The sequence below is a fragment of the Elephantulus edwardii genome, unplaced genomic scaffold, assembly GCF_000299155.1.
Source record: "Elephantulus edwardii isolate Elephantulus edwardi_28Jun2011 unplaced genomic scaffold, EleEdw1.0 scaffold00020, whole genome shotgun sequence".
NCBI lineage: Eukaryota > Metazoa > Chordata > Mammalia > Macroscelidea > Macroscelididae > Elephantulus > Elephantulus edwardii.
In genome coordinates this window covers 17119374-17135909 of record NW_006399770.1, presented here as the reverse complement: position 1 = coordinate 17135909, position 16536 = coordinate 17119374, and the positions used below count along the sequence as shown (strand labels likewise).

General features: G+C 34.4%; 1 protein-coding gene across 1 annotated transcript in view; it reads left to right on the top strand.

Annotated features, from left to right (window-relative positions):
• Positions 1-2320: 2320 nt before the first annotated feature.
• OLFM3 (olfactomedin 3) overlaps positions 2321-16536 on the top strand; it is a 383079-nt gene continuing 368863 nt past the window's right edge. The window contains exon 1 of the mRNA XM_006882454.1: positions 2321-2810. Coding sequence (XP_006882516.1) covers positions 2742-2810 — 69 coding nt within the window. The 5' untranslated portion in view covers positions 2321-2741. The remainder of the gene's footprint in view (positions 2811-16536) is intronic.

Sequence of the window (16536 nt, the reverse complement as noted above, 5' to 3'; positions counted from 1 at the left end):
AAAGTAAGAAGTATGAGAGCAAAGCATATGAGTAGCATTTTGACCCTGAAAAGACTTTGTAAATAATATTGAGTAAGACCTTAGAAAAGGAGAAATAAATATGAAGAAAGATTATATTTTTTAATAAAAGAGAAATACATGTGCTAAAAAGAACTTATAAAAATATGCATATTAACTGATTGTTATTATTGTTTTGTATACCACTGAGTTGGAACCGACCTATAGTTGAACTTCAGGCAAGTTTTCAGACGCAGGTAATTATTCCCATAGAAGGATAGTGTCCATCCTTTTCCTGTGGAGCATCTAGTATTTTCGAACCATGTGCCTTTGACATTGCAGTGGAGCCGCTTGTCATTAGGTCATTCGAGCTCCCGATTCAGAAATTAGAGGATAAAACAAATGACTATATTCATACAAATATAAAGTGCTGCAAATTTATTTTCTAATTGTGCAGTCAGTCACAGGAAAGGTTTAAAAAGTAGATGAAGAACGTAATTTTCAATTATTTTATATGGATTCCTTAAAAATTTACTCTGTTGATCTTATTTAAGAAACACACATACAAACAAGGAGAGAGAGAGAGAGAGAGATGCTTTAAGAAACACATTTTAAAGAAAAAATGTTTAACTATAAATATTCTCTAGGTAGTTACCAAAAAAATGCCTGACATAAATCCACAGTTGTGTGTATTACTTTTAAAAAAATTGCTGTCTGTTACTGATAGAAAATAATAAGGATTTTAGAAATTATATTTTTATTTTGTTATTATAATGAAATAAATTACACTTTTCAGTAATGCAACTTTCTTTTGGTTATTATTTAATATTTTTCCTATGCTTGATTTATCTATTCAACAGGAAACTTCCATATTTATTTTTATATCCCATTATTTATGTTTTATTTAAAAATTAATATGGACTCTGACACAAATACACTTATTTATGATACCAGGATAAAAACATGGTTCGTTTCATTCATTCTCACAGTTATCCAGTTTTTTTCCAGCCCATTCCCACCCTCTGTGAATTTCCTAGGCTGTAAAAGGCAACAAGGGAGATTGCCCATCTTTTCCTCAAAGACCTGTTTCTCTATTTAAATCAACAGAGACTCAAAACCTTTGAGCTAGCAGCACAGCTCACTAGACAATATGCAAATGATTGGGAATTATAATCTTTAAAAGTATTTTAATCCTATAGAATGAAAGTTTGCTGAATATTTTCTACTTGAAATTTATACCAAAAGATGTCTGATTTATCAATTTATATTTTTTTCATTTAGAAGTATAAAAAAGTCAAAGTATGCAGTTCCTGTGCAGATTCTTTTAATTCTTCAGAAATACCAATTCACATAAATAATTAACATAACTCAGGGGAATATGAACTCATAATTGAATAAGAGGGAAGATTCCTTAGTGGTTGCCAACTGCTCTCCTGCCCCTATTTTATCTTAAAAAGAATCCTTGCTTTCTCAGTTTCATGGAGATGAAGTCATTGCAGTACACCCAAATTATTCTAATGAGGGAGCTATTCTGTTATTTTGCTTGAGCTCTAGAAAATAGAAGCATTTGGAAACTTGGAAATAATCACTTTTCTCCAGACCAACTTAGGAACTTCCTTATGTGAGTATGTATGTGGGTGTGTGCACGCATTGAATGTATGTGCACATACTTTGTGAGGTGCTCTAATTGCATATTCTGTAATAACTAAAGTAAATAAAGAAATCCTATTTATTTAAGGAGTTTTGGTGGTACAGTGATTAAGCACTTAAATATAATTAAGTGATTAAGCAGTTAAATATAATTGGTTGAAATCCAGCAGACATTCAGTGGGAGAAAGATATAGCAGTCCCCTTTCATAAAGATTACAACATCAGAACCTCTACAAGACAGTCCCTATGATTTACTTGATAGCAATACGTTTGATTTTTGGTTAGTTATTTGAGTACTGTACCTTGAGGTCCTCAAAGGTCTTATGTAGATAAATAGATTCATAGCTGACAAAATAGTCTATTTTAATAGATTGCTTAAAAATACAGTGCACACATGCCCAAACAGTAGCTCAATATTGTGTACCTTAGGTAGCAAATATACACTGACAGTCTGCACTGGAAACTTTGAAGCACTAAACAAGTCCTCTGTCAATGACAGCAGAAGGTTCCAGCTCTCAAGGAACTGTTTAATTATCTTGTATCTAGCTGAGTCTTTACTTCTCAGCAGTTCAAATTGCCAGTAAATGCTGAACTGGACAAGAGGGTCGATTCCTTGTTTGGGTAACAAAATCCCTGCAAAATATCCTCCCCTAAGCCCCCCCCCCCAAGAGCTGTAGTGATGTCATATCCGTTGTCCAGGTCTCTACACCTTTCCCAGCAGTTACCCCTTTCTCTTTTTCTTGGGTCAAAACTTTTGAGGTGGGCTGGCTTAAAAGCAGAGGGGAAGTAAGTGCAATATTAGGTGCGCTGGTTGGAGCAGCTTCAGCACCTCGGTCAGCGCCCACTGCAGCCCAACCCACCCTCTCTTCAGCTCCCAGACTCCCAGCTCTGAGAATGCCTGCGGAATGATCGCCCCCCAGGGCGGCTACTGCTGCCGCCGCCGCTACTGCTACCGTTTCAGTTAATGCTGCTGCCACCACCTCAGCCTCCACTCTGCTCTGACTGGCAGGCAGAAAGTGCAACTGACAAGAGAAAGGTCTCTGCAGTGAGAGTGGCATAAAGGAGAGTAAAGAGGGGCAAAAACCCAGATCAGAATGCAGGCGACGTCCAACCTTCTCAACCTCCTGCTGCTTACTTTGCTGGCTGGATTAGATCCTTCCAAGGTATGGGCACTATTTTAACTCTTGTTTGAAATAAATGTGCAATATGTTACTAGCCGGCCAAAAATCTTAGTAAACATGACAAAAAAGGCATGGAAAAAATATCTTCCAGCTACCTTGAGGTGCCTGGCTTATTCCCACTATTTGAAAGATAACAAGGTGAACTACCAGAGGAACAGCTCCTTAATGTAGAGTCCTGGCTCCTGGGGGGAGGAACCATAATGTGTATGGGCAGCGGGCAATGCGGCTCTCCGGGGAATTTAGCTAATTTGATGTCAAACTGCTTTTTGTGCTCTTCTCAAGTCGGACGGGTCATGTAAAGGAGTTTGCAGTTGAAACAATGTCATTTGCAAACGTGTATTAAGACATGGTGAAACGCTTCTTTGTTGAAAGCAGGAAAGCATTTTCCAGCTGATTCTGTTCAATAATACTCCCATTTCAGACGTGCTGCGGTTTGTGTCCAAATCGTTTGGGATGCAGCTTGTAACACACACGGCTGAGCTATATTCTCTGCTATGGCTGAGAGGCGGTTGCTGAAAGGGGCTCGTGTTTGTTTGCTTCTTTCTTTTCATTAAGGAAATTAGGGGCCACTGAGGAAGTTCTGATTACCAGTGTAAAGAAACAGGAAGTGAGAACCCTATCAAACTAATGAGGGCAATAGGAAAGATGAGTTGTCTCCTAGCTGCTGAACTCTGAAAATTATCCAGTACTGACAATTCAAGTGAAAGCCAAGCTCTTTTGATGTAAAGGTAGGAAAATAAGGAGAAATATTTTCAGTGGGGCAGTCTTGAAAAAGTGTAGTAATTTGAGAGCTTCAGCGTTCTAAGTGAATCATAATTATCTGGAGTAAGAAATAAAACACTTGGATAAAAAAAAGAGTAAAAGATAAAAATTTTCATTTTACTTAAACCACCAACAAGAGCAATTTATACTACAGAAAAATGGTGTTGTGTTAAAAGACAAAACAACACGGTTAAAGCTGTATTTGGAATGTTGAGAAGTTATTTTTTGCAGCTTCACATTCTCTGTGTAGTGTGTAGAAATTAAGTTTCCTTTTACAATTCAGTAGAACTAAGGTCTAAGCATACCCCATTATGTGGTTGGTTGGTTATTTCTAGGTTTGATATAGTAGATAGTGACAACTTAGAATCATGTCATATATACTCATAATTATTTCTGTTCAGTTTTCATATGTGAGGAGAACTGATGAGAATGAATTCACTTTATTTTAGAGCTATGGTTGTTCTGTTACTGTCACTGGGAATGTTTCACACAGTATGTGAATGCCATCTTAATGATTTTAATTACATCATTTACGTATTAACTGGTATCTTTATAATAATTTATACTTAAGTAAAAAGAGTTCACTTTGCATATTTTAAAAAAAAATTTCTCTCTGCTTTCATATTGACATGTTCCACCACCAATTTGGTTTAAAAAATTAGGTTTTACTATATATCTAGTCTAAAACACTTTTTATAAAAGCTCTATAAGAAATAAAGTTAATAACTAATTTACTGAAAAACCATTTGACTAAAAGTTTCAATTCTCATTCATTAAATTAAATATGGAAATGTTGATCTACTAACTTAATGTAGTAACAATAACATGTGATTGATTTGTTTGGGCTTTTTAATATATAAATATCTTCACTATCTTTGTGTCACATTCTTTTCAAAATTAGATATATAAACACAGCAGATCTTTTCTAAATACAAAGAGAAATCTCCCAAATAAATGAAATATTTTTACCACTGGGATCCTTTCTAGGTTTAATGGGTTTATTTCTGTGTATTCAGTAGTATAAAACTTTTCTTCAGACACAGCTGTGACTGATGGGTAGAGCTGACTGAAAAATCCAGGCAAGGACCAGCAAGCATTAACTTTTCAAACTATCCTCCACATCTTCTGGACCCTGCAGTACAACGAGCAAAGAAAAGACTATGATAATTTATTCTACACCACAGATGATATTATAGAGAATTATAAGAGTTTCATAGCAAGTTATTTTAATACTATGAATGATTTTTTTTAACTTTTATACAAAATATAATTAGAAAGAAAAAATTACTGGAAGCTATCATTATATGTTTTATAGAACTATTGCTGAGTACTAAATGATATTCCTGTCCACCCTTACCTACTGCCTTTCTCAAATTATAAAAAGCAGCATTGCCAATTAGTTAAAAAACAGTATTACTTTTCTTAAATTTTGTTACTTATTACTTCTATATTTAGGCAGTGAATACCTAGTAAGAAAGTAGCATAAAAGCCAGTTTAGGGAAAAAATAAGGAATTTAAATGAGGATATTACACTTAATGCAGAAATTCTAAATAACTTAATGTTTACAAACTAGCATGATGTTGTTATTAACATTACAGGACAGTTGTATTTCACCATCACATTCAAGCCCTTTTTTTCTTATCCCGAAGTAGTCTTCTATATTACCAAATGTCATTTTTATAGCAAGCACATGTATAATCATACATATATACACATGACATGGAAAAATATCAGAGCTCTTAAAATGGAATAGATTTTTTTTTTAATGTTGGAAACTAAAATCTTATATGAGTTTCCCAAGTGTTAATTTACTTGAACAAAAAAGAGATTTTTGCAAAATGTCAATGCTATTTCATGGAAGATCCTGAAGCATTTATATTTATGCTTTATATTTTGTGTAGTTAAAACTTACAAAATTTGTAAATTGTTTTACAAATTGCTTAAGTATCATCATATCATAGTATAGTAAGTTACTTGACAATCACTTCTACTTTTATAGTAGAAGAGAAATGCTCAAGTTTCCATATTTATAGAATGAACTTACTTTCAACATGTACCCACTTTCTTTTCTTCCACTAAAAAAAGGCAATTCACCACTAACTAGTTATCTGTTGTTTTGTATAGACAGATTATCAATATTCCTCTCAGGAAAATTACTAGAATCATGTTTTCTTAATTAGAGTCTAATGAAAAAGTTCTCAGTTATTTTTCAGGGGAAAAAAATAAAACAATTCGTCATTGTATCACTTTGACTCTGTTAAGGGATATCAATTATCTTCATTTGTAATAGAGTCTGAATTATACCAAATTGTCATTTAATAAGTAAATTAAAAAGAAGAGACTGAAAGCTTGTGGCAATTCAATTATTTCTCAGTTTCATAGGGAACTACTTTTTCTGTGTAGGAAGTTCCTAAAGGTGGCTGCTAGATGGCATCTCTGTGCTTTTAAACTGAAGCACTGAGTTCGGTAATGACCTTGATGGTACAAAGAGTAGATTCCTTTTTCATTTACAATAAAATATTTAACAGACATTATGTGAGCATTCTAACAAAATAGTAGATCCCGGTGAATAGAAATTATAAATTTCTCAACTCTACAATACTGATCTATGAAGAAAGGAGGATGCAAATTTACCATTTCAGATCAAACCTGTACATTGATTGAAGTTAAACACTTGGGAATCATATAAAAAAGTGACATAGGCATATCCATACTTTACAGTCACTACTAAATTTAAAAGCTATTATACTTGTATAATCAATGCAATGGAAAAATATCTTATCAAAGGAAATAATGCTTAAACTGAAGAATCATCCTGTGTCTTCTTACTGAGAAATCGGCTGAGGAATTTATTACCCTAGTACTTTCTTACACTATAGCCATAAAAATAACAATGACTCAGCAATAATCTTCAACACCAAACTGCTCTTTTGTCCAAAACAGCTCAGCCAATTGGAACTCTTGCCCTAAATAGGGCAGTTGCCTTAAAGCAATATAAGCATAATGGGAATTTTGAGTCTTTCAGTAATAATACTTTTAAATGTTTTATGATAGATATATACTCATATATGTACATCAAGTATTCTCGGCTATCAAAATCTGTTAGAATATTATTAAATGCTGAAAAAGCTTGCATAGAATAGATTTATACACAATGAATTTAGTTAAAAGTCTTTGTTTTTATAGTATTCAAAATAAATTAAGAAAAATCCAGCAGTACCAAGTCTCTACATGATTTTTTTCCAATTTTCCTAAAATTCACCTACATTTCTTGTATTCTGGAGACATCTTTTACTTATCAGGATCAAGTTCAGTTTGTCATGGGCCTGAAATTCTGTACCCATGAACTTCAATATTATATAAAAGTGAAAGATTCAAGGAATCCTCTTCATGATTTGAAAGCAAATGACTTTTTTTTTTAATTTTTTTGTTGCTATTTAATGCAAGTTTACAGAAAGCTTGGATTTCCATTCACTCGTTGTTGACCATTTTCCTCCCTAACACCCCCCTACTTTGCTTTTGCCTTTAAAAAGTTTCTTTTATTGTTGTACAATTTCCTCATTACCCCCACCCTCCAGTACAGTAAAAGCAAATGACTTCTGATATATTTTTCATTTCATTCTCATTCATTCAAACTTTTATTATGCAGAAAGTAAATATTCTTTTAGAAACTTGAAAAATTAAAATACTACTTCCTTCATATTTCTTTTAAAATGTATCTTCCCTCTAACACTGAAGCTCTTTCCTTTATAATAGTGACTATTATGATGATGAGCTTTGGTGGCTTAGTAGTAAGGAGTTGTGCTGCCAACCCAAAGGAGAAAGACAGGCAATTTAATTTCCTCCTGTGCAATTAATTGCCTCTGAAAATCCACTGGAGGGTCTGCTAGCTATATGTCAGTTCCAACTCGATGGTTCATAACAACAAGAATATTATGATAGTGAATGTTCTGCTAGGGGTGAAAGTAACACAAGAGTGAAAGAAGCACAGGCAAGAGTCAGAGGCTCACCTATCCAGTCTTTCCTTTGCCACTGACCAAATATGCATACATTTTTTTTCTGTTGAATGTTTCTTATGAATTGAAAGTTTGTGACAACCCTGTATAGAATGAATCTGCTGGGGCCATTTTTTAAAAACATGTGCTCACTTCTTGTCTTAATGTCACTTTTTGATAATTGTCACTGCATTTCAAACTTCATCAGGATATCATCATGTCCTTAATATGCACTGCCAGTCAGTGAGTTCCAAGTTATAGCAACCATCCGTTAGGTTTGTGATGCTGAAATCGTAAAAGAAGGAGATTGCCTGTCTTTCTCGAGGAGCACCCCATTGGATTCCAACTGCTAGAACTCTGAGTCGCAAAGGAATGGCAATATCGAGTCTATGGGTTTGCAGTGTAACTGTCTACTGTATATACTATACCACCAGAGCTCCTTGCAGTGTGTTGTAAATGTAATTTTTGGTTTTACTGGGAAACAGAAAAATGGCATGTTACTGGCTATGTTTCAATGTTTACTTTATTGTCCTGATCTAAAGCCAAAGTCGCAACACCTACAGGCTACCTTGGTACATTTATATGACATTTAACCTCTCCTAAACTAAGTGTCCTCATCTTTAAAGTGATGGGGGTGAGTGATTCTTTTTTAATTATCTAACCATTCCTCTAAAATTGGGAAATTCTTTATGAACCTGATGTAACTTAAAGATATTAAACTCTTTGAGACTTGAAGATAAGTCTGCTTGGAAGATGACATGAATTTATCAACTCTGTTTAGCATTCTGAAGCCTCTCGTCGACTTGCTACCTCCCTTTCTGTCTCTACACATATGTTCCATCTGTCCAGACCTCTATCCATTCAAGTATCAAATTTGCTTCACTTGAAAAGACAATTAGCAGCCTAGTGAGACTGCAAGTCAATCCATAGCCTACTTCAACTATGTCTTTTATTTAATGCACAGTTCTCTAATGAATAGTTATTTGCTATATCAAAGCAATTGACATCCCTTGCCAGATGTACTGAAGAGATGACAGAGCTATTTAGGAGGGCTGCTTAAAAAAATCAGGAGCAGTGTGCATCAAGGCACTGTATCCTTTCTCCATACCTATTAAGTCTGTATACTGAGAAAATCATTTGACAAGACAAACTATATGAAGAAGAATGTGGCAACATGATTGGAGGAAGACTCGTCAGCAACCTGTATTACGCAGATGACACAACCTTGCTTGCACAAAATAAAGAAGATTTAAAGCACTTAACAAAGAAGACCAAATACTACATTAAAAAAATCCTCATAATTGATTAGGGAAAATAATATTAAAGATACTGAGTGATCCTATAATATTCGAGCTAACCCACATCAATAAAAGAACTTTTAAACTCATTATGGGGGAAGAATTGTATAAAGAGAAATAGATTTAAAGAATTTGTCACCAAATAAAATACCTTACTGAGATGAGATTCCCTTAAATTACACAGTCTAATCATGTTCAATTTTAATGACAATCTACATTATGTAGATGACACAACCCTGCTTGCTGAAACTGAGGAGGACTTGAAGCACTTGCTGCAGAAAGTCAAGGATGGTAGCCATAAATATAGTTTGAAGCTCAACATCAAGAAAACAAAGTTTCTCAACACTGGACTGATTGACAACATCATGATGGATGGATGGTTAAGAGATTGAGATTGTTAACAGCTTCCGTTTGCTTGGCTCTAAAATCAACACTCTTGGTACCAGCAGCCAGGAAATTAAAAGATGAATAGCATTGGGAAAGTCTGCTGTCAGAGACTTCTCCAAAGTACTGAAGAGCAATGATGTCGGTCTGGAGATTAAAGTGCGCCTGATACAGGCCATGATCTTTGCAATTACTTGCTAAGCTGGACAATGACTAGGGATGATAGAAGGAGAATTGATGCCTTTGAGCTGTGGTATTGGAAAGTATTGAACAAACAAATTCGTCCTACAGAGGATGAAGCCAGGCTGCTCCTTGGAGGGAAGGATTCTGAAGCTTCATCTGACATACTTTGGACATGTTGCAAGGTGGGATCAGTCTTTAGAGAGGGACATCATGCTTGGGAGGATGAAGGTACAGTACAAGAGAGGAAGATTTTTGATGAGATGGATTGATTCAGTGACTAGAGTAATAGAGGTAGGTGTATCAGAGACAATAAAATTGGCAAGGGATAGAGCAAGGTTTAGGGCTTTGTACATAGGGTCACTATGAGTCAGTCACAGGCAACTCCACAGCATATAACAAGAACAACAATCATGTTCAGGGCTGAAACTTACGGATAGTCCATCACCAGCAAAATAATTGCAAAACTTTGTTGGTTACTCTCTTGGTCACTCTGCTTATCCTGGTTTTCCTCTTCATCTCAAGAGCAAAGCTCTAAAACTCTATTAGCTACTGTAATAACATTTTTTTGCATATGTTGGTTATTGAAAAGCAAGTGTACCTTGTAACACATGAGTGAATTTTCTCAATTCATTCTATAAAGCTAATACAAATTTTTAGAACATACCATTATATTTCATAAACTTTTACACAGCATATCAAAAAGAATTAAATTTGCCTGTAGTATTAGATATAAGAAGTAGTTCAAATTCTTTGGTGATGGGGAACAATCGAGTTAGGAATTCTATTAGACTATTTTGCCCATAGTGCTAAGCACTTTGAAGAAAACTACGTTTTTAAAAAATAGTATTGAAGTAATAAAAGATAAGGTTTTCTAAGAACATTTTTTAAATTTTTATTTTAAAAACAAATTCTTGCAAAATATATATCACAGAATTATCCCCACTGTCTCATACCAAGCTTTCAGAGAAATAGAAATAAAATCCGAGAGATGATCACAGATGCTGTTATGCATATTTTTTCTGCATTTTCCTGGAAAGCTCTTTCCTTTTTCCCATATGCCCTTACCTTACCTGTATTTTTAAGATGCAACTCAAATGTCATTTCCTTCATAAAACCTTCTTTTTACTTCTCCCAAGCCAGGAAGAAAGAAATAAGCCCAATAAAATTATAAGTGCTATACAGAAGGAACATGCTTGCTTATTTTGAGAAATATTTCAAGATTATATCTTTTTTATTTGTTGATTAATTCTTCCTTCTCCATTCCACCCCTTCTCATCTGTACTGGTGTTTTAAGTTTAACAATCTAGGATGCTACAATTTTAACACACATGTGAACTACTTTGTGTTTTGTGACACATGGTTTTTCCTTTATAAATTTTCCAACCTATTTGCACAATATTAAAATTATTACTATTTTACTAAGACATGTTTTGTTTTGATACATTTTATTCAATATCTTTTTTTTCCATTCTTGTACATTTTCTTCCACCGTCCTTCCTCACTCTCCCAGCCTTCTCCTAGATACACCCCTTGGTCCCAGATTGTTGTCATATATATAATGCCTAATCATAAATCCCTTTGGACAGTTCTTCCCTTCATCTCATCTAATGTAGTGTTCTTTATCTATCCGCTATTTTTTAATTCTCTCCCCAACCTCTCATGTCTGCCCTATTTGTCTGTATATTTTGTGACTAACATTTTTCACTCAGCATTATGTCCTCTATGTTTCCCATGTTATGTAATGTTTTATGAGTTCATTGATTTTTTCAATGCTGAGTCATAACACATGTGTGATTGTACCATAGTTTTTATATCTATTCATTTGTTGATGGGAACTTGGGTCACTTCCATCCCTTTGCTATTATGAATAATACAGTAATAAATATGGGTGTACATCTTACATTCGTTTTCTGTATCATGGCTGTGATTTCTTTAGGATATATTATTACTGGTCCAAATGGTATTTCCATTTCCAACTTTTTGAGAAAGCAGCAGTTTTTCATAGTGGCTTACCATTTTACACTTCTAGCAGCAGCAAATAAGAGTTCCAATCTCTCCACAACCTTACCAGCATTTGTTGTTTGCTGCCCTGTTGAACTTTGCTATTATTGCTGGGGTAAGAGGATATCTCATACTTGTTTTGATTTGCATCTCTGTTAACTAGGGATTTTGAATATTTTTATTCATGTGTTTGTTTGCCATCTGAATTTCTTCTTTGGTGAAGTGTTTATTCATATCTTGTGTACATTTTGTGATTGAGTTGTTTACCATTTTCTTGTTAAAGTGCTGAAGTATTCTACAAATTTTAAATCTTAATCCCTTATCAGATATGTCATTACCAAATATTTTTCCTAGTCTATGAGTTTCATTCTTAACCTTTTGGAGAACTTTTTTGATGTGCATAAAGATTTGATTCTTAGAATAGTCCATTCATCTATTTTATTCTGTCCTGGTTGTAGTGTTTTCATTATGGCTAGAAGACTGCCTTATTTGATAAAGGAGTCCTGATGGCTTAATGGTGAGGAGTTGAACTGCTTTCCCAAGGATATGCAGTTCACATCTATCAACTCCTCCTCAGGAGAAAAATAGGTAATCTCTTCCCATGGGATTTACTGTCTCTGAAAATCCTCTGGAAGGTCAGCTATGAATCACTTCTGACTTGAGGCACATACAAATAACAACTATTTGATAAATAAGTTAATTTTCTCTACTTCTTTATGTCATTTTGGAAACAGTAATTTGTAATGGCTATATTGAAGTTATTACTTATATATATGGCTTAAGTAGAAATATTGAAATAAAAGTTTGATTTACATCATAAGTGTTATTGTTGTTGTTGTTGTTATGTGCCATTTAGTCACCTACAACCCATAGAGACCCTCTGAAGCCTGCCTTGTCCTGAGCCAGTCTCACTAATTCTGACACATCCACCCCCATGACACCAGTTACTGTATCAATCCATCTTATCTGGGGTCTTCCTCTCCTGTGCTGTCCCTCCACCCTTTCAAGCATGATGACCCTCTCCAAGGACCAGTCTCACCTGACCACGTGTCCAAAGTATGTGAGACAAAGCTTCAAAATCCTAGCCTTCAAGGAGAAACTCAGTTTCACCCTCTGCAAGACAGACTTATTTGTTTTCTTGGCAGTTCATTGTATGTTCAAGACTCTCCTCCAGCACTACAACTCAAAGGTATCAATTCTTCTTCTGTCATTCTTAAATAATTGTCCAGCTCTCTGACACATAGCAAGTAACTGCAAAGACCATGGCTTGCATTAGGTGCACTTTTGTCTCTAGACTAACATTGTTGCTTTTCAGCACTCTGGAGAGACCTTTACAGAACATTTCCCCAAATAATATGTCTTTTTATTTCCTAACTGCTGGTGCCAAGAGTGTTTATTGTGAAGGTGAGAAAGCTGTAATTGTTAACAACCTAAATCTCTTCTTCATCTATTCTGGTGTTACAAATTGGCCCAATGGTGAGAATATTTGTCTTCATATATGTACAACATTAAAATAAGAGCATATCATCATCAAAAAGCTGGAGAAGTATAGGCAGTCTCCTCCTATGAGATTATCTGCCTCTGAAAACCCTCTGAGGATTAGCTATGGGTCAGTTCTGACTCCATGGTACACAACAACAATAGCCACAACATCATCATCAAACAGAATAATTTCTGATGAGGTAACTTCCAAATATCTTACAAAGATAATTTTTATAATTGCCTTTCTAGGTTTGAATACTCTGAAAAGAAATGTCAATGATAAAGTTGTTTAAACAGCAGCAATAAACAACTAGCTAGATAGTTCCAAAGGAGGTTTTAAATTGAATAGACGTTCTCTTTTATTTTTCCAACTAAGTTGAAGGTGATTGAGAAGCATTGTCTCATGATAATTTAAACAGAATTACTAAAGGGACCAACTCCAGATGGCTGGATTCCTTCAGAGAGAGGATCTGTATTAGAAATGTTGATTCACTGGCACCAAAATGTCATTATTGAAATATTGCCTTACAAAAGGCTACATCACTTCTGGGAATGATCTGTGACTATGGTTGCTTAGGGAATTTTTCTAAAAAATTAGCACCAGTAGTGAGTAATTTTTACATCTCAGTATATTCTGTGTCATTTTAGTGACTATTTTAGTGCGTATCACTTCTGTGAGAAACAAAGTAAAATATTATCTGGCCAAGAACAACTAGAGACTTTTTATTGTATCTATTATTTATAAGACTATGTGCATGTTCTACATTTTACTCTAGGTTTAGGTAAAGATAATAAATAACTCTAGTTTGATCACAATACATTTTAAAGCACTCTGGGGATATAGGGAAATGCAGGAGGAATGATTTAAAGTTATAAAGTTTACACCAAGAGGTAGCTGTAACAATATGACTCAAAACTAGACAGAAGATATTTGAGAATCAATTGGATGAAACAAATCAATAATTCATAGTGTCTTTGGTACTAAATATCATTATTTTCATGTCCAACAAAGCAAGAAAGATTAAATATTTGCCCTGAATAAAACAAAACAAAACAAAAACACATAACAACTTTAAAAAAAAAAACACACACACAACAGTATATAACTTCAGAAAGTATTAATAGAAATAGGTTTAATAGATTGGTGAAATCCCAAGGGCCTTACTTTACCATTTTTTTATTTTGTAATTGATCTCTCCTCTGTGCTATAGTTCAGTCAAACAACAGACAATAATACCAGGTATTTGTGCCTTAGAACAATCAACCACACTAGATTAAAAGGTATATATTTACATATGGACAAAGCTTGCTCAGGTTTCAGGAAGAGAGAGGACAGAAGGATTAATGAAGCAAGAATTACAGAGAAAATGCTGCTTTAATATGTGGTTATAATCTTGTGTCAGAAAATGAAATGCATGCAAGTGGTTGAAGGAAAATCAACAATCTGTGTAAATTTCAACTCAACTCACAATAAAAATGAAAAAAAAATGAGAACGAAGTTATGAGTTTGTATGTAGTATGATGTTAAATATATTTAAATATGTGTTTGCTGTTGTTGTGTGCTGTTGAGGCAGAACTGAATCATACCTCATATTCCTGTGGGTTTTCAGAGGCAGTTAATTGTACAGGAGGAGAAAATACTCCACATGGAATTTATTGTTCGCTATCAATAGTGTATACCAGCAGCCAGGAAATCGAGACAAATTTCATAGGGAAAATCTGCTGTCAGGGACCTCTCCAGAGTACTGAAGAGCAATGAATTGTAATCAGTCTGGAGACTGAGGTGCACCTGGTCCAGGCCATACTCTTCATTAATTGCTTGCTGTGCATCAGATAGCTGAACAATTACCAGGGATGATAGAAAGAGAATTGATTCCTTTGAGCTGTAGTGCTGGAGGAGAGTATTGAATATACCATATATTTGCCAGGAGAACAAACAGATTCATCCTGGAGAGGGTGAAACCAGACTGATCTTTGGAGGCAAGGATTCTGAGGCTTAGTCTGACATACTCTGGGCATGTGACAGGACAGACGAGTTCCTGGAGAGGGGCAACATGCTTGGAAGGGTGGAGGCACAGAGAGAAGGAGACCATCAATGAGCTGGTTTGATTCAGTGACTGGAATAATCAGGGTAGATGTGTAAGAAATAATAAAGTTGGCACAGGATAGTACAGGTTTCAGGGCTATTGAACATAGAGTCGCTATAAGTCACAAGTGACTTGACAACACATAACAACAACAACAACAACAACATATATAGACAATCCAACACAATGATTATTAGATTCATTAATTTCAGAACTAGTTACTCTAATATTTCTAGTAATTTATATTATTTGAATTTTTGTTTTGTTGTTCTTTGTTGTTGTTTAAGTCTTAGTTCAGCTGGCTTTTCAGATCAATCTTAGAAGAAGAAATTAAAGGGAGAAAACATTCTTAACCTTTTCCTTTAATTTCATCATCAGTTTGCAGAGAGAGAAGCAATAAAAATTTGACTTTATTTTGGCCAGTTGTACAAAATCATGGCCATTGGAAAAATAATTTCTCTTTGTTAAAAAATTCAAATGAAAATAAAATATCATTTTAAAACATAACATCAGAAGAGAGAAAGAGATACTCTGGATCAATAGAGATAAATCATATATTATTTATTAATTACAATGTTCATGGATTTTTGAATACAGTACTAAATTAGAAATTAGAAAATATTTGAACCTAATTCCAGCTTTGTAACTATTTTATGCCACTGGGTAATTTACTTTTGTTTTTTTTCCAAATCTCACTGTCTTTTATATGATTATGTTGAACTCAATGTTCATTCTAATGAGGGATTAAAAACTGAAGTATGTTAACACTAAAAATGTAGTTTCCTCTATGTCACTCTCCATCCCTTTCCCACAATCTCCCAAATTGTTAAATACATGATAAAATCTAGGGCTTCTTTTACTTTGCTGTTGCTAATTAGAGTTGATGTTAGCAAGAAAATTATAACCATTTAGTAACATATCGATAGTCAAACATAAGATAAATGTAAAAATAGGGAGCTCATTTCATATTCCAAGCAGTATTACCACAGTTATTTTGTCGTCTTCCCATTCATTAACTTTTGAAGATTTTTGAAAGATATATGAGTCAGCAACATTATTTTTTAATTATACTTGTTTTACACAGTTTAAACTCAAACTTATTGCCATCAATTCCAAATGGACTCACAGATGACCCTCCAGCAGGTTTTCAGGACATGTAAATTGCACAGGAGAGACTATCTTTATCCCACAGAATCCACAGCGGGTGCATTTAACTGTGGCAACCACTTTTGGAAGAGCATAACCACCTTATGCACTTTGCCACCAGAGCTTCCTTTTGACAAAAAAGTTCATTTTACGTTGTTTTTTCCAAGAGTCAAACTAATAGTTGTTGCTGGTAGGTACCTTCCAATTATCTAGGATTCATTGCAGTCACCATGTCAGTTCATCTTATGAAGGGTCACCCTTTCTTTTTCTGACTCTATTCTACTTTTCCAAGAATAATGTATTTTTTCCAAGTCTTTTTCTAATAATATGTCCAAATGCTAGAGTTTTTGAAAGCAAAAAAAAAAAAAA